The sequence below is a fragment of the Terrapene carolina genome, unplaced genomic scaffold (genome assembly GCF_002925995.2).
Source record: "Terrapene carolina triunguis isolate 2854851 unplaced genomic scaffold, T_m_triunguis-2.0 Scaffold95, whole genome shotgun sequence".
Taxonomy (NCBI): Eukaryota; Metazoa; Chordata; order Testudines; family Emydidae; genus Terrapene; species Terrapene triunguis.
In genome coordinates, this window is record NW_020664446.1 from 19,065,181 (window position 1) to 19,083,741 (window position 18,561).

The 18,561-nt window shown below is 39.9% G+C and overlaps 1 protein-coding gene across 1 annotated transcript in view; it reads left to right on the forward strand.

Moving 5' to 3' along the window:
- The window catches only part of DMBT1 (deleted in malignant brain tumors 1), a 56,327-nt gene that overhangs the window by 20,404 nt on the left and 17,362 nt on the right, over nt 1-18,561 (forward strand). Inside the window, exons 9-11 of the mRNA XM_029911369.1 lie at nt 9,329-9,643; nt 13,567-13,578; nt 17,387-17,698. Coding sequence (XP_029767229.1) covers nt 9,329-9,643; nt 13,567-13,578; nt 17,387-17,698 — 639 coding nt within the window. The remainder of the gene's footprint in view (nt 1-9,328; nt 9,644-13,566; nt 13,579-17,386; nt 17,699-18,561) is intronic.

Here is an 18,561-nt window from a genome sequence, read left to right on the forward strand (position 1 = left end):
CTATTGTTCAGGGGAGGAGAGGAAGAGTGACAATGTCAGCCAAGTGTCGGCATGTGCTGGGATTACATTGCTGATTTATACTAATGCAGAGAGGGGTGTGAGCAGAGTGGACAAGGGGCTTTTTTTTTATGAGGGATGGAAAAACAGTTAGTGATTCAGGGGTACACAGAGGGTGAGGAGCTGAGGATGTTGGTGACAGAACATTTTATAGGCCTGGCAAAAATAAAAGCTGAGCTCAGCCATGGGCAAGTCCTGTTCAGTGCGTACTGAAAATACAGATTTACTGGCTGTTCCTTTTCCATCCACCAACCCTCACTGACACATGTCAAGAGTGCCGCAGGAGTAGCTTTTCTGGGGCCCAACAGCCTACAGGGAAGATTCAGTTTCCCTCAGCAGAGAATTTGACGCTTAACAACTAATACATATCTTAATTAATAATAAACCTCAAAACGTCAGAATATGGATTCTGTTCAAATAACCTAATGCTATTGTTCTATTTTGCTTCTCTGGCAGACTGAGGTTTGCTTTCATAAGCCTAACTATGCAGTCTTCATTAGCTGTCAGGATGACAGAAGATTAAAAAATCTTGGCATTTTAGGAAATTGGCAAAAATGGGAAGAAGCTCTTACCCTGATATGTAGGAATTCCCAGGAAAAGTGGAAAAGAAAAAACATTATTTATTATGCAGAAAATCTGCAAAATATAAAATTAACTCAGATTTATCATAATAATACTTTACATTTATATACAGGGGTTAATTTATGGATCTCAAAACAGCTTACCTAGAAATAAAGGATCTTTATCCCCATTTTTACAGATGGGGAAACTGAGACATAGAGTTTAAGAGATTGCCAAGGGCCACACAACAAGACAGTTAAAAATGTGGGAGTAGAAACCAGATTTCTTGACTCACAACACCATGCTAGAGCCACTAGACCACAGTTCCTTCCTTGTGATATAACATTTTGCTATCTGTACATTATTTGCTCTTCTCGCAACAGGCTCTGGTGGTATAGCGTAGGGATGGCTGGAAAACAAGAAAATTCTGATTTGGAGAATAATTTTGAGGGTTTCAAATTTGTTTTCATTCTGCATCAGAACAAAAATGAGACTGTTTGGGTTTTTGCTCTTAATGAAAAAGCACAAGCGTTTTAGCACAAGTGCTCCCCACACTAGCCAATAGCATGGTAGTTAAGGCATTCACTCTGATGCAGAAAACCCAAATTCAATGCTCTGCTCTACCTATTTGGGAGCAGATATTTGAACCTGGGTCTCTCACATCAGGTGAGTGCCAATCAAAAAACCAATTTCCCTCCTGGACCTGAGACAACTTCCCAGTGAAAGGCTTGTTGAAACAGATATGTTTCCATGAAAAGTTTTGGTTTTGATGAATCAGATTATTCCAATGAAAAAACGTTTGTCAAAAAATTCCCAATCAGCTCTAATATAGCATCCACATAAGCATAGGCTATAACCAGACGCGTGAGTCACAACTCCTCAGTGTTTTTTACGATTTCTAGGGGGTGGAAATTACACTAGATGGAAAAAAGATTACTGCCCATTATTCCACAAATCGTTTCCCATGTCTTTTAAAGACTGGTGAATGGATGGAACAGACGTGAGGGTCATTTGAACTTTATTACAAAGGAAATTGTGCAAGGGTTTGTGATGATTACTGGAACACACAAAGCAGAGGTTGTTTGCAGGCAGGTTGGATGTGGATGAGCCATTTCAGCAACAAGAAATGCCTGTTTTGGTCAAGGGTCAAAAAATGTTCTCCTTGATTATCTGCATTGTGGAGGTAATGAATCCTATCTTTGGGACTGCCTCAGTCTAAGAGGGGACTCATGTAACTGTGGTCCCAGTGAAGATGCTGGAGTCATCTCTACAGGCATTTTCTGATTTTCTTTTTGAAATACTTAAGCCATATACCATACCAGAGTGTTTAAGATATGTACATGCTTCATCTGATATGGCATGGGACTAGGAGTTCTGTTCACTTATACACTATTGTGGACTCGATCGAGTTGCTAGACTTCTTTGTACCTCGACATGAAACACTTGGATATTTAAAAAATGAAAAGCACTATAAAAAGTATAGTTACTAAAACGTATTTCATTTGCTTCCTGTTTACAAAGTAAAACATTCTTCAGACATATTTGTTTAGTAAGGTTTTAATTAGACCTAATGCAAATAGTGAAGGTGAAAATGGATTTTTCTCTCCCATTCCTCTCCCCCGTTTTCCAATTGCTCATAATTTCCTCAAAGAAATTCCTTTTTCAGCTGAAATAACCCATACTTGGTCTGAAGCCTTAAGGTGATCGTGTTATGTGGAAAGCTTTGAGTAAAATATGTGCAGCCATTTTTGAGTTATATAAGAAACGGGGATTAAAAATTCTCTGTGTTCCTATTAACATCTTGCTGGGGGTAGAAATTTCAGTCATGGTTTGGTTTGCAGGTCTTATTGCCTGTGTCTTCACACTTTTTTTCTCATGTTCTTAACTTGTGTTAGCTAACCCAAGGTAAAATCTTGCTTTGATGTTTTCACAGGAGTTACCAGGTTGAGATAAGTCCTAGGCTGTCCCCTGGTCTATAACTCAACCTGCTAACTCATGTGAAAACTACCAACTGCCTTGTCTTCATTTGGATTTTATCTCAAATTAATTAATGTGAGTTAAGAACACACTTACCTTTTTTTGAAATGTGCTTCGAGATCTATTCTTTAAAAATGTTATATAAGACCTAGGTGCAATTCATGGAAGTTACGGAACATATCCTTAGGCATTTCTAATTATTAGGGATCTCTCACAAGACTAACAATTCCATAGGCAATAATCCAGTCAAGCACCTAAACACGTGCTTAACTTTAATCACATTTAATCCATTGGTTTCAAATCAATGGAATCACTTCCTAGCTTGTGTACGCATATGTGTTGATAGGATTGAGGCCTAAGATTGCATTCCTCTGAATTACCCAGATGTTAGTGATTTCAGGGTTCTGTGCAGTTTTGAGAGATCCCCTGTGCCTTTGTTGCTCTATTTGTTGCTCTTTGGCACTAAGTTAATTACAGCTACAACATTTTCTATTTATTTTTGAAAAAAACATTGCAATGCCCCCTCCCCTCCCAAAATAATCAAAATCACTAACCTCTGTCCTTCTCTTTTATCTTTCAGGCTCGACGACACATGGTAATTATCTCTTTTTAACATTTTTGTTTAGCTTTATTTCTCTTTCCCAATGCTTCCCAATCCAATAAACAACAGCATTACTGCTCCCAAACAGTGATGCCAGATGCAGGAGTTACTGGCCTATATAAGCTGGTGTAAAGAGAGAAGGCGGAGCCTGTTGCACTATGCATTCTATCCTGAGGGCCAGAGGAGGGTGGCTCTCATAGATATTAGCAAAAGAACCAGGGACAATAGTTAGAAAGAAATGATTGACTCAATGGGCATTATCTATGCTGAAGAGTTTGAGGGCCCCATACTGATTAAAAAATAGATGACAAGATTCTTAAAATACACTGATAATTTCTGCAAGGTTGTAGATCAGATTTCTGAAGGCTGACTGTTACTCTAGCAAAATAAAATGGCACAGCAAGCTCCATAAGAAACATTACATGAGACTTCACAACAGAGTAATTCTTGCAGCTGTAAGCGTCTCTCATCCTTCAGACTATAGGGTCAAACGACTATGATTGTTTAGTAGCTATATTACCACAGCGCTCATAGCCCTGGGCCTCATTGTGCTGGGTACTGTACAAACACACATAAAGAAACATTTTACCCCCTGAAAACCTTTTCCTTGGTGTAGGTTTTTGACTATTACACATAGACATGAGCCCAGATTCAATTTCCCTTCTGCCTGATATGGAAAAGGGATTTGAACTTGGGTCTCCCATATTTTAGAGTATTCACGGACCACCGAGCTATGAGATGTCCAGATACAGAGTTTTCTCAGTCTCTCCTGTCCCATCTGTTCTACTTTGTATAAATAATGAAATTGTCATTGGAGTAGGGACTTTGAATTTGGGTCTCCCATACCCTAAGTCAGTGGTTCTAAAAGAGGAACAAAAGTACCCTTGCGGGTATGCAGAGGTCTTCCAGGGGGTACATCAGCTCATCTAGATATTTGCCTAGTTTTACAACAGGCAACATAAAAAGCACTAGCAAAGTTAATGCAAACTAAAATTTTATATAGACAATGACTTGTTTATACTACTTTATAATACTATACACTGAAATGTAAGTACAATATTTATATTCCAATTGATTTATTTTATAATGACATGAGAAAGTAAGCAATTTTTCAGTACTAGCGTGCTGTGACACTTTTCTATTTTAATGTCTCATTTTTTGTAAGCAAGTAGTTTTTAAGGGAGGTGTAATTTGGCGGTAAGCAAGACAAATCAGACTCCAGAAAGGGCTACAGTCATCTGGAAAGGTTGAGAGCCATTGCCCTAAGTGAACATCCTAACCACCAGCCTATAGAGTCATTCTTAAACTTTGCCCCTCTCCCAATGAATTCATTGTCATTCATAGTGGCAATTCAGAGAGTCATTCGTAATGCTAAAAATCTATTTGCCAAAAATCTTTTGCCCAACTCTAATTATAAATATCCCTTTTCCTAACACAAGAAATACATTCCTAGGACATATTTATTTCAGGAGCCACATGGCACATGCAAGAAAATCAAACATTTTAGCAAATGTCTTCTAGTGATACTGAGAGATGTCATTGAAAATGAAAAACAGCCCCTAGCACAAAGGAGTCTGGTCTCTGACTGGGGCTCCTAGGTGCTACAGCAATACAAATAAAAACAATAATAATTAATCCACATGAATATTCATTAGAATAGTCATATTGACTTATATAGGACTAGTTAGCAAAGGAGAATTATTCTTAGAAATGTAAGGCTGGAAGGGACCTTGAGAAGCCATCTAGTTTTTTCCCTCTGTGCTAAGACCAGGATTAAGTATACCAAGAACATCCGTTCTTAAAAACCTCCAATGGTGGGGATTCACATGCATGCATGTTTACAGGATTGGATCCCAAAGGGTTAACATTCATATTTCTTAACTCTGTTTTCTCCTTCCTCTACTTTTAAGTAAGTGTCTTCATTACAGTAATCAGAGGAAATGCAGACAGCTAGCTTTTTATCAGCTTTGTGAATTATACAATTGGCTAGAAATATAGTTATGTGTTATTCTCAAGATGCGTCCCTGCTTTGTATTCTCTAGTGTCATGATTAGCCAGACAGCCATCTCTCTCCATCCACCTATCTACCTACCACGTTCTAATTTTCATCCTCTCTCTCTCCATCTATCTTCTCCACCCATTCAGTTATGCTGTTAATTTGGTTATGATTTTATTGGCGTCATCTTGAATTTGGCACATTACTCTAAAAGTCTCTCTCTCACTATTAAAGATGTTGCCGATTTATGTATTGTTCTCCTTTTGTATTAATAGCTCCTACTACTACTCCAACATGGTGGCCTTCAGGTAATTCATAATTCTTTTACTTATTTATTTCTATGTTGTATTCTTCTCAATTATCTCATTATAATACACAAATAATTCCCATATAAATGGCACCAGATTCCTTGGATAGGAAAATAAGTACGGCATGGTGATAAACCTCTGTATTTTTTGCAGGCTGTCTTCAGGCTGACGGCAATACATTTTTTTGAATATCAACTTTTTCTTTCATTTGGCAGCTAGCACTTCTAAATAGGGATACAGTAGTACAGTAATACTTTTTTTAGGTATTTATACTTTAAAGTAAGCACTTAGGCCCCAATCCTGCAAACACATATGTATTGCTTAACTTGGCTGACGTGACTGGTCCCAATGGCCTCAGTGAAACTATTCCTGTCAGCAGAATTAAGCATGTGTGCATATGTTTGCAGAAACGGGGATCTACAGCCTGGTGGTACTGGAGTACATTTGATATGGGAATTGATGAGACAATAAACATGGAACAGGGTGGAATCACTTTTCAGAGCAAAGCTGTACTATAAGAGAAATAAGCTGTGAGGCCAGTGAACTTACTAACTGAACTCCATCCAGCTTTTTCTCTTGCTCACCAATTTTTTTTTTTTTAAATTACTACTTTCCCTCTCTGTCTCTCATTTTCCCCATCTATACACTGAGGATAATAATACTTACCTTTTTGGTAACTTGCTTTGAGAGCTATTGATGAAAAAGGCTATCGAAGAGCTTGGTGGTGTTTTATTATAATTTTCGTGACAGAAGTAACTTGACCTGCACCTTCAAATGCTTGTGATCAAAAGATGCATCAATTGCAGTGAAAACTTTCTATGAATCATATTGGTCAAAACGTGCATGGATTGGAGTGAGGTCAAAGGTTCTACCCCTCTCCTTCACCCAGAAGTTAATGATTTAAGTGTGCTATACTGCTTTCAGGAACCCATTGTGTCTTTGCTACCCTACTCGTTGCTCTTTGGCACTAAGTTAATTACAATTACACTGTTTTCTATATATTTTTGGTAAAATATTACGATGCCAAAAACAAAAAAATCACTAACCCTGTCCTTCTCTTTCTCTTTTCCAATGTTTGCCAATCCAATAAGCATTACTACTCCTGGGGTACCAGGTTCAGGAGTCAGTTCACAACTAAGTTGTACCACACAGCTGGTGTAAAGAGAGATGTTAAAGCCTCCTGCACTATGCATTCTACCCCGCTGGTCAAAGGGGAGTGGCTGTGAGAGGTACCAGCAAAAGGGTCAGGGACAAGTGAAAGAAAGAAATGACTGAATTGATGGGCATTATGTACGTTGAGGATTTTGAGGGCCCCCTCCTGATTAAAAATAGATTACAAGATTTTAAAGTACTCTCACAGTTTCTACAAAGCTGCACGACTCTTGGATCAGATTTTTGAAGGCTGATTGTTATTCTAGCAAAATAATAAATTGACAATAAACTATTTTCCAGAAATCTTTTGCCCATCTCTAATTAGAATAGGCCTCTTCTTAACAAAAGAAATATATTTCTAGGATGAATTTCTTGCAGCAGCCAACTGACACACGAAAGAAAATCAGACATTTTAGCCAACATCTTCTCATGGTACTGAGAGATGTCATTTAAAATATTAAACAGCCCCTAGCACAAAGGAGTCCTGGTCTAAGAATGGGGGTCCTAGGTGCTACAGCAATACAAAAAAACCCCAATAATGATTAATCCACATGAATATTCATTTGAAATAGCCATATTGACTTAAATGGAACTATTCAGGAGAGGAGCGTTATTCTTGGAAGTGTAGGGCTGGAGGGGACCTCGAGAGTCCCTCTAGTCTATACCCTCTGCGCTAAGGCAAAATTAAGTATACCTAGACCACCCTTGAGACATGTTCATCTAATCTGTTCTTCAAAGCCTCCAATTATGTGGATTCACATGCATGCATCTTTACAGGATTGGGTACTAAAGGAGTAAACATCATATTTCCTAACACTGTTTTCTCCTTCTTCGTCTTTTAAATAAGTATATAATTCTTTGTACCTGTACATAAAGCACTCCGATATTTAAAAATGAAAAGCACGGTGCAAGTGTGAAGTATAGTTACTAAAACATATTAAATTTGCTTCCTGTTCACAAAATGAAAATTTCTTCAGACATATTTGTTTAGTAAGGTTTTAATTAGAGCTAATGCAAATAGTGAAGGGGAAATTGATTTTTCTCTCCCATTCCTCTCCCATGTTTTCCAATTGCTCATAATTTTCTCAGACAAATTCTTTTTGGTCTGAATCCTCAAAGCAATTGTGTTGTGTGGAAAGTTTTGAGTAAAATATGTGCAACCATTTTTGAGTTATATGAGAAAGGGGGGTTAAAAATTCTCGGTGTTCCTATTGACATCTTGCTGGGAGTAGAAATTTCAGTCATGGTTTGGTTTGCAGGTCTTATTGGCTGGGTCTTCACACCATTTTTCTAGTGTTCTTAGCCTGTGTTAGCTAACCCAAGGTAAAATCCTAGTTTGATGTTTTGACACGAGTGAGCAGGTTGAGTTAAATCATAGGCTGCCCCATGGTCTATAACTCGACCTGCTAACTCATGTGAAAACTTCCAACTCCCTTGTCTTCATTTGGATTTAATCTCAAATTAACTCAAATTAAGAACACACCTATATTCCTAGTAAAGACCAGTTCTGCTATCCTTACTCACATGGAGAAGTACCTTACTGCCATACTCTGAAAAAAAGAGCCGATGATTTTAGAGGACCTTCTTAGTGGGTAATTTCCTACACAACATGAGTAAGAGTTTAAGAATTGGGCCCAGAAGAAGGAAACAAATACTTCTGCACACAAATAATTTGAATCATTCAAGTAGATACCATTGACGTCAATGGAACTAGTGGTGTGAATAAAAAGTTACTCATACAGGTAGTTTTTTTGTATTTTGTGTTTACCCATGACTCTGGCTTTCTGAAGAAAATCTGTCCAGAATTTAAAAAATGTATTAATATTAAAATTAGAACTGGAACAGAACCAAAACCATGTATCCAAATATATTTGACCTTTGGAAACATTTGGATCCAAGTCAAAACTGTGACTTGGGCCCATCTCTAATTTAAAACTGAAACGTTCTTGCATGCATGTTAGAGCCTTTCCTATGCAACCTTTCATTATGTGGATAAAATGAAGAAGGTCATAATATTTGGTATGGTCTGTTAAGGCTGCCTGAGGGAAGGCCTGCTAAATTAAGGTTGCCTCAACTGATACACCACAATCAGGGCTGTTTCAGTTTTTGGACATTTCTGCCCAAAACACATTGCTGAAGATATTAAGCAGGCATAGGTGCAATTCAAGAGACTTCCTTGTTTTCTTTTTCTCTTGTTTTTATTCTTTCTTTCTCCTTTTTTGGTTTTGAGTTTACTTTTCTTCCTTTTACATTTTTAAATATTCAGGGAAATGGGTATTTTATAGATGAAACCTGGGAATTATTAATAAATGCATAAAAGATGGAGATGAAAATGGCCAATTTAAGGTAATTTATATTTATGAAAACAAATCTCAGTACCATTGGAATGTTCTTGTGGTTTGAGAGACATAGAATGGAGAGTTAATTTCTCCCAGGCATTTCTTTGTCAACGATAAAGTTTGTGATAGAGAGATATAATCCGTCGTATTTTCTCAATTATCAAGAGAGAAGGAGCCCAGTTCTTCCTCTGCAGGACACAAGTATATTTCATTAACTGTAATGGGAATTAGGGCTATCCTCTGTGGTAGGAAAATCAGATTCCAGTAACATGTATGAAAGCATGCCAACATGAAACACTTTGTGAATGCTCATCGAGATGTTTTCTGTCTTTCAAAGATGTTTTTGCTCTCAGACTGGTGAATGGCCAGAACAGATGTGAGGGCCGTGTCGAAATTTATGCCAATGGAACCTGGGGGACAGTGTGTGATGATTTATGGGACATAAACGATGCTCAAGTTGTATGCAGGCAGCTTGGATGTGGATGGGCCATTTCTGCACCAGGAAGTGCCCGATTTGGTCAAGGCAGAGGAAATATTTTCCTGGATGATGTGCAATGCAGAGGAAATGAACGCTTTCTCTGGCAATGTCAACACAGAGCGTGGGGCATACATAACTGTGGCCACAGTGAAGATGCCAGTGTCATTTGTTCAGGTACTGTCTTTTCTCTTATAACTATTTTAGTTAAGAATCAGAGAGCAGGATCTTTTATAAATGTGGAATTCTTGCCATTGGCAATTTCTTTGTTTTTTTTACTAATAGCTTATGACAAAAAGTATGTTAAGATACTATCACACTCTGAGGTGCAATCCAGACCAGGGAGGGGTTGTGTTAGTACCTGCCCTGCAACTTGGGGTGCTGCACAATGCCTTGCTGATGTAGCTCCCAACCTGAGCTACATCAGCCAGACAGTATGCAGGTCACACCCTGAGTGTCTGTGTATAGCCACAGCCCTACTCCAGCAGCTCTGACTCCAGCAGCCTGTCAGCGACACTCCAGTCACACTCCGGCTTCCAGCAGCCTTGATAACTACTTCCAGGGTGACCCCAACGCACTAGATTTCCCCAAAAAACATGTTTTCTGCACTGCCCAGTCAGAGGTGAAAGTAAGCCAGTACAGGCCGGTATGGTGTACTGGTAAGAAAGTGGCCGAAGCATTCAGTACAAATGGGTAAAATAGGCTAGGTTTATCTGTAGTAATGACAAAAAAAATCAGATTTATCACTTGAATTAAATATATTTTACATTCTCTAGAAACAAAATGCTCCCCTTCAGTTTTCAGTTGTTACTTCTTGTCAGGTGGAAGATGTTCACTTCCGAATATTAGCTTTTGAGTGCCATCAGAGTAACCACTTGCTTCTTATTGGTCAAGTCTCTCGTGTCAGGCATGCAATTTACAGTTGAAAGTAAGTGGGAAAAAATGCCGCCTAAGAAGATGCACATTCAGCAGACCCGAAAGGATATGTTTAAACGTAAAAGTGAGGAAATGGGGGATTGTCAGTCAAAAAGAACAGCAACAAATGAAGAAGCTGAAAGTCATCCACAAAACGGTATGTCTACACAGTCGACTTTAAAGTGTTGCCGCGGCAGTGCTTTAATGTGGCTGTGTAGTCGCGGCTCCAGCACCAGGAGAGAGCTCTCCCAGCACTGTAATAAAACCACCTCAGCTAGGGGAATAGCTACCAGCATTGGGAGCGTGGAACTTTACCGCACTGAAACTTGCATTGGTTGTGGGGAGGGTGGGTGGTGTTTTTTCACACCCTTATTTTAGAATAAAACTAGTATACAGCTACTGTATCTAAGTCATGCAAAGGGATCCATGAAGTTAAGTGTGTAGGAGTGGAGGTGGGAAGGGGGGTTGCGATATGACCGTACCGGTAAGAAATTTAAGTTACTTTCACCCCTGTGCCCAGTCCTCTCCTGGACAGTTCAGATATTAGAGGTCCATTGCCCTGGAAAGGAGTCAATGTACAAGAGTTTGCTACCTTAATTGGAGTTGTCAAACAATTCAATTTAAACACAACACTGGATTAGTTTTGATTAAAGAATAAAACAAGTTTATTTAACTACAAAGCGAGGCTTTAAGTGAATACAAGTATAAAGCATTAAAGACAGAAATGGCCATAAGAGAAATAAAGATAAAAGTCTTTCTTGTAACTAAAACTTAACAAACTAGATTTGGTTCAAGGTAAATGTCTTACCACATGTTCCCAGCAAAATAGCTGACCAATTTCTCAAGTCGGGATCTGACCTCAAAGTCCTCTTAGGTGAAAGAGCAAGTGAGAGAGATAGAGATGGTGTTTTTGCCCCTCACTTTTCTAATCCAGTCACCCTTGGAATGCATTTTCCTGAGGGTTACCCTTACATAAAGTTCCTTCCGGCTGTGAGGATGGAGGCATGGAGTCTCATGGTGAAAGTGGTTCCATGTTGTTGTTTGTTAAAATCCAAATCCATCAATTCCTGCCCACCTTAGCTGCTGCAGAATGGTCACTTGACAGGTGATTTCAAGTTAACTTTGATGACACATAGCAAGAGGCATTAGCTTGGCCTTTGTCTTCGGAAAACTGGTTTACCACTTCCCCAGACTTATCTGGTCAACACATTTCAGATAACTTTACATATAATGTTGCTACACAGATTTCACCATGATATTATTGACCAGGAAATTATGAGTTTTCAGATGATACCTCACAAGGCATATATTGTACAAAGCTTATTACAGTGGTGTGTAGGGTGTGAATACCGGGGTGTATTTGGTCACAAATACATTAATATAACACTGTACTCTTTGCAGTAGAGACTTCTGCTGGAGCTGATTTAAGATTTTTTCTGCAAAGGTTAAATAGTATTAGGAAATCACCTTCATGTTTAACATGTAGTTGTGTTTTGAAAAATGACTGTGCAATGGCACTCCTAACTCAAAACATCTATTGCCTGTTTGTTCAGTCAGATGTGCTGACATTAGTGACAAAAATAAATGTTTCCTGCATTTTAGTCCTGTTAACCCTTCATCATCAAGAGGTTTGTTTACTAAATTCCTTACAAGTGTATTTGTGCAACACCAGAGAAGCCAATTAGATTGCACAGCTGGTACGGAGGGTGTAATTTCCTCTGCAGCATCTTTATTACTGATGGTGATAAAACGAGGGAGAGAGAGAGAAAGAAAAGGGTTTAGAACTCAGAACCCAGAATGGACATGCATGACTGACAATCAGGAAAAAAATAAAAACCAGCACTGGTTTACTTCTCAACTTTTCAGAGCAGAGCAGTACTCTAAGAGAAATAAGCTGGGGCCAGTGAGTTTACTAATTAAACTGCATTCAGCTTTTTCTCTTGCTCACCAAAAATTTGTAAAAATTACTATTTTCCCTCTCTGTCCCTCATTTTCCCCATCCTTACAATGGGGATAATAATACTTACTTTTGCTGTAATGTGCTTCGAGATCTATTCATTCAAAGTGCTATAGAAGAGCTAGGTGGTGTTATTATCATATTATAATTTTCATGACAGAAGTAACTTGACCTGTACCTTCAAATGTTTGTGATGAAAAGGTACTTCTATTGCAGTGAAATCTTTCTATGAATCACTGATTGGTTAAAATTGCTACCTTATTTATGTGAATTTGATCTTGGTGGCTTGTCCTTAACTCATTAGAATATAGCATAAATTGCAAGTCAAAATATGCTTGGTGGTGTCAACATCATTAAAGCACCATGCAATTTTCTATCACAGGACTCTTAGTTCAACAGAATTCAGGACTGGGATAGCCAGTGTATGGAAATAAACACATTGCCTGCTCACACTAAACTTTGCTCAAATCCATTTTTAGATGTCCCCGACTTCAGTGAGAATCAAATAAATAAAATGATTAGTAATCTGAATAAACCCACGTGTATATTTTTGTTTGTATCTTCTATAAAAATGCTCAGCCCTACTTAATATTTGAGAATAACCTGAGCATTATTTAGATTCCCTCACATGGAAGTTATGGAACTAATAGTTAATATCCTTAGACATTTCTGAATATTAAGGATCTCTCAGAAGACGAACAATTCCATAGGCGCCAATCCAGTCGAGCACCTAAGCACATGCTTAACTTTAATCACATTTAATCCATTGGTTTCAAGTCAATGGAATTACTTCCCAACTTGTGTTTATACATGTGTGTTGATAGGATTGAGGCCTAAAATTGCATTCCTCTCAATACCTAGATTTTAGTGGCTTCAGGGTGCTGTACAGCTTTCAGGGACCTCTGTGTCTTTGCTGCCCAATTTGGCACTACGATAATTACAGCTACAACGTTTTCTATTTATTTTGGTAAAACATTGCCATGCCAAAAAAAAAAAAATCACTAACCTCTGTCCTTCTCTTTTATCTTTCAGAGTCGACGACAACTGGTAATTATCTCTTTTTAACATTTTTGTTTCACTTTATTTCTCTTTGCTAATGCTTCCCAATCCAATAAACAACAGCATTACTGCTCCCAAACAGGGGTACCAGTTGCAGGAGTTATTGGCCGATATAAGCTGGTGTAAAGAGAGAAGGCAGAGCCTGTTGCACTATGCATTCTATCCTGAGGGCCAGAGGAGAGTGGCTCTCATAGATATCAGCAAAAGAGCCAGGGACAATAGTAGGAAAGAAATGAATGAACTGATGGGCATTATCTATGCTAAAGAGTTTGAGGGCCCCCAATGTTTAAAAATAGACCACAAGATTTTAAACTACACTGATAATTTCCGCAAACCTGAGCTACTCGTGGCAGGGCCGGCTCTAGGCACCAGGCACCCAAGCTGGTGCCTGGGGCGGCACCTGGAGGGGGGCGGCGCGGCGCTCCGGCCGCCGGGGAGAGCGGGGCCACAGCCGGGCTCGCTGCCCTCCCCCCGGCGCTCTGGCCGCCCTCCCCCCGGCCGCCGGGGGGAGAGCCGAGCCCCAGCCGGGGCTCGCCGCCCTCTCGCCGCCCTGCCCCCGGCGCTCTGGCCACCGGGGGGGAGAGCCGAGCCCCCGCCGGGGCTCGCCGCCCTCCTCCCAGGGCTGCGGCCGCCCTCCCCTCCGGCGCCCTCCCCCCCAGCCACCGGGGGGAGAGCGGAGCCCCCACTGGGGCTCCGGCCGCCCCCCCCGCTCCGGCTGGCCGCCCCCCCCCGCGCGGGAGGGGGCGGCCGGAGGCTTTTTTGCCTGGGGCGGCAAAAAAGCCAGAGCCGGCCCTGACTCGTGGATCAGATTTCTGAAGACTGACTGTTACTCTAGCAAAGTAAAATGGCACAGAAAGCTCCATAAGAAACATTACATGAGACTTCACAACAGAGTAGTTCTTGCAGCTGTAAGCATCTCTGATCCTTCAGAGTGTAGGGTCAAATGACTGTGATTGTTTAGTAGCTATATTTCTGCAGTGCTCAGAGCCCTGGGCCTCATTGTGCTGGGTACTGTACAAACACACATAAAGAAGCATTTTACCCCCAGAAAACATTTTTCTTAGTGTAGGCTTTTGACTATTACAAATAGAGCTGGGCCCAGGTTCAATTTCCTTTCTGCCTTGAGTATCCCATGATTCAGAAGCATGCCCGGGCCACCGAGCTATGAGATGTCCTGATACAGAGTTTTCTCAGTCTCTCCTGTTCCAGCTGTTCTAGTTTGTATAAATAATTAAATAGTCATTGGAGCAGGGACTTTGAATTTGGGTCTCCCATGCCCTAAGTGAACGTCTGAACTCCAGCCTATAGAGCAGTGATCGGCACGCAGCTCGCCAGGGTAAGCACCTGGCAGGCCGGGCTGGTTTGTTTACCTGCCACGTCCGCAAGTTCAGCCGGTCGCAGCTCCCACTGGCCATGGTTCGCCACTTCAGGCCAATGGGGGCTGCGGGAAGCAGCATGGGCCGAGGGATGTGCTGGCCGCCGTTTCCCGCAGCCCCCATTGGCCTGGAGCGGTGCACCGCAGCAAGTGGGAGCCGCGATCGGCTGAACCTGCGGACGCGGCAGGTAAACAAACCGGCCCGGCCCGCCAGGGTGCTTTCCCTGGCGAGCCGCGTGCCAAAGGTTGCCGATCCCTGCTATAGAGTCATTCTTACACTTTGCCTATTCATAGTGGCAATTCAGAGAGTCATTCATAATGCTAATAATCTATTTGCCAAAAATCTTTTGCCCAACTCTAATTATAAATATCCCTCTTCCTAGCAAAAGAAATACATTCCTAGGACATATTTATTTCAGGAGCCACATGGCACATGCAAGAAAATGAAACATTTTAGCAAATGTCTTCTCGTGATACTGAGAGATGTCATTGAAAATGTAAAACAGCCCCTAGCACAAAGGAGTCTGGTCTCTGACTGGGGTTCCTAGGAGCTACAGCAATACAATAAAAACAATAATAATTAATCCACATGAACATTCATTTGAATAGTTATATTGACTTTTATAGTACTAATTAGCAGGGAAGAATTATTCTTGGAAATGTAGGGCTGAAAGGAACCTCGAGAAGCCATCTAGTTTTTTCCCTATACCGAGAACATCCCTGATAGATGTTCATGTAATCTGTTCATAAAAACCTCCAATGGTGGGGATTCACATGCATGTTTACAGGATTGGATTCCAAAGGGTTAACAATCGTATTTCTTAACTCTATTTTCTCCTTCCTCTTCTTTTAAGTAAGTGTCTCCATTACAGTAATCAGAGGAAATGCAGACAGCTAGCTTTTTATCAGCTTTGTGAATAATGCAATTGGCTAGAAATATAGTTATGTGCTATTTGCAAGATGGGTCCCTGCTTTGTATTCTCTAGTGTCATGAATGTCTATCTAGCCATCTTTCCCCATCCACCTGTCTACCTACCACATTCTAATTGTCATCCTTTCTCTCTCTCTCTCTCCATCTATCTTCTCCACCCATTCAGTTATGCTTTTAATTTGGTTATTATTTTATCGGCGTTATCTTGAATTTGGCACATTACTCTAAAAGTCTCTCTCTCACTATTAAAAATGTTGCCAATTTATGTATTGTTCTCCTTTTGTATTAATAGCTCCCACTACTACTACTACAGCATGGCTGCCTTCAGGTAATTCATAATTCTATTACTTCTTTATTTGTATGTTGTAGTCCTCTCAATTATCTCATTATAATACACAAATAATTCCCATATAAATGGCACCAGATTCCTTGGATAGGAAAATAAGTACAGGATTGTGATAAATCTCTGTATTTTTTGCAGGCTGTCTTCAGGCTCGTGGCACTACATTTTTTGCATATCAACTATTTCTTTCTTTTGGCAGCTATCACTTCTAAATAGGGATACAGTAGTACTGCAGTAGTTTATTTAGGTATTTATACTTTAAAGTAAGCACTTAGGCGCCAATCTTGCAGACACGTATGTATGTGCTTAACTTGGCTGATGTGACTAATTCCAATGGCCTCAGTGAAACTATTCCTGTCAGCAGAATTAAGCATGTTTGCAGAAATGGGGCTCTCCAGCCTGGTGGTACTTGAGTACGTTTGATATGGTAATTGATGAGCCAATAAGCATGGAATAGGGTGGAATCACTTTTCAGAGTAGAGCTGTACTATAAGAGAAATAAGCTGGGTCCAGTGAGTTTACTAACTGAACTCCATCCAGTCTTTTCTCTTGCTCACTAAATTTTTTTTTTTAAATTACTACATTCCCCCTCGGTCTCTCATTTTCCCCATCTATACAATGAGGACAATAAATACTTACCTTTTTGGTAAGTTGCTTTGAGATCTATTGATAAAAAAGTCTAATGGTGGTGTTATCATTATTATAATTTTCATGACAGAAGTAACTTGATCTGCACCTTCAAATGCTTCTGATCAAAAGATGCATCAATTGCACTGAAAACTTTCTATGAATCATATTGGTCAAAATGTGCATGGATAGGAGTGAGGTCAAATGTTGCATTCCTCTCTTTCACCCAGAAGTTAGTGATTTGAGGGTGCTATGCTGCTTTCAGGAACCCATTGTGTCTGGGCTACCCTATTCATTACTCTTTGCACTAAGGTAACTACAGTTACACTGTTTTCTATATATTTTTGGTAAAACGTTACAATGCCAAAAACAAAGCAAAAAAATCACTAACCCCGTCCTTCTCCTTCATCCTTCAGGCTCGATGATACCTGGTAATTGTCTCTTTTTAGCATTTGTTGTTTAGATTGCTTTGTTTTCCAATGTTTGCCAGTCCAATAAACAGCACCTATAGTACCCAGTTTTAGCACCTGTAGCACCAGGTTCAGGAGTCACTGGCAGAACTAATTTCTAATGCCCAGTTGGTGTAAAGAGAGATGGTGGAGCCTATTGCATTATGCATTCTACCCTGCTGGCCAGAGAGGAGTGGCTGTGATAGATACCAGCAAATAGAACTGACTAATATGCTAATAATAATTTTACTGAATCTATTTTAGGGCTGGAATTGAGACTGGTGAATTCATCTAGCAGATGTGAAGGTCGTGTTGAAATTTATTACCAAGGATCATGGGGAACAGTTTGTGATGATTTTTGGGATCTCCATGATGCAGATGTTGTATGCAGGCAACTTGGATGTGGATCTGGTGTTGCAGCAAAGACCAGTGCCTATTACGGTCAAGGCTCAGGAAATATTGTTCTGGATGATGTGAGGTGCATAGGATGGGAATACCGTCTATGGGACTGTCCTCATTCAGGATGGCTCTCTCATAACTGTGGTCATCATGAAGATGCCGGTGTCATCTGTTCAGGTAAATACCAAGAGTTTGCAGGTTTCTTGCAGGTGAATAACTGGCACAGAATATGCTTTTGACCATCTCGAAGATGTTTGTGAAAGTCACATTGCAAAGATTTCAAAATATGAAATACAGTTTTTGGAAGTATACTAAATCCTATCCTAAAAAGGCCACTTTCCTACTTCCTCAAACATTGGTTCCCTGCTTCAGCCAGCCAGTTAGTTCCCTGGTGAATGTGATTGTGCTAGCATAGAATAAAGAGATTTAAAAACATGAAACAAACAATCAAAACAAAAAGAAAATCAAACAAATGAAAGATGGTCAAATAGTTAAGTTATCTGTCTGAAGTTCCAAAGGGCACTCCCTACTTTCATGGGTTAGTTTTCAATTTTGTTAACTTCACTTCCTTTGAGTGTAGGATGGTTCCGTTGGGATAGGACATGGAAATGGGGCGTAGGAGATGTAGAGTTTATTCCTGATTCTGCCATACCACTTAGCTTCTCTATGCCTCAGTCATCTAATAAGTAAAATAGGGATAATGAGACTTATTCAACTTCATGAAGCACTCAGAGATCCAGACATGAAAAGACCTATTTAAGTTTAAGTACTAATCTTTTTGTCATTATGAAAGGTAAATTCATTTGGAATTTCTTCATTACATCAGTGAGGGTCAAGCACATTTTACTATATTTTATGATGACCCTTAACAAGATTTTACAAACATGATGTTTTCAAAGTTTTGCTCTACTTGTTTTGAACCATAACATCTTCCAGGAAAGTCGTGCAGCTTCTGATGTCATTTGCACAAATTTTATAAGTACATCCAGGCAAATAACAGATATTTTGATTCATTAGCAATTTCAGAAAGTTGGGAAAAA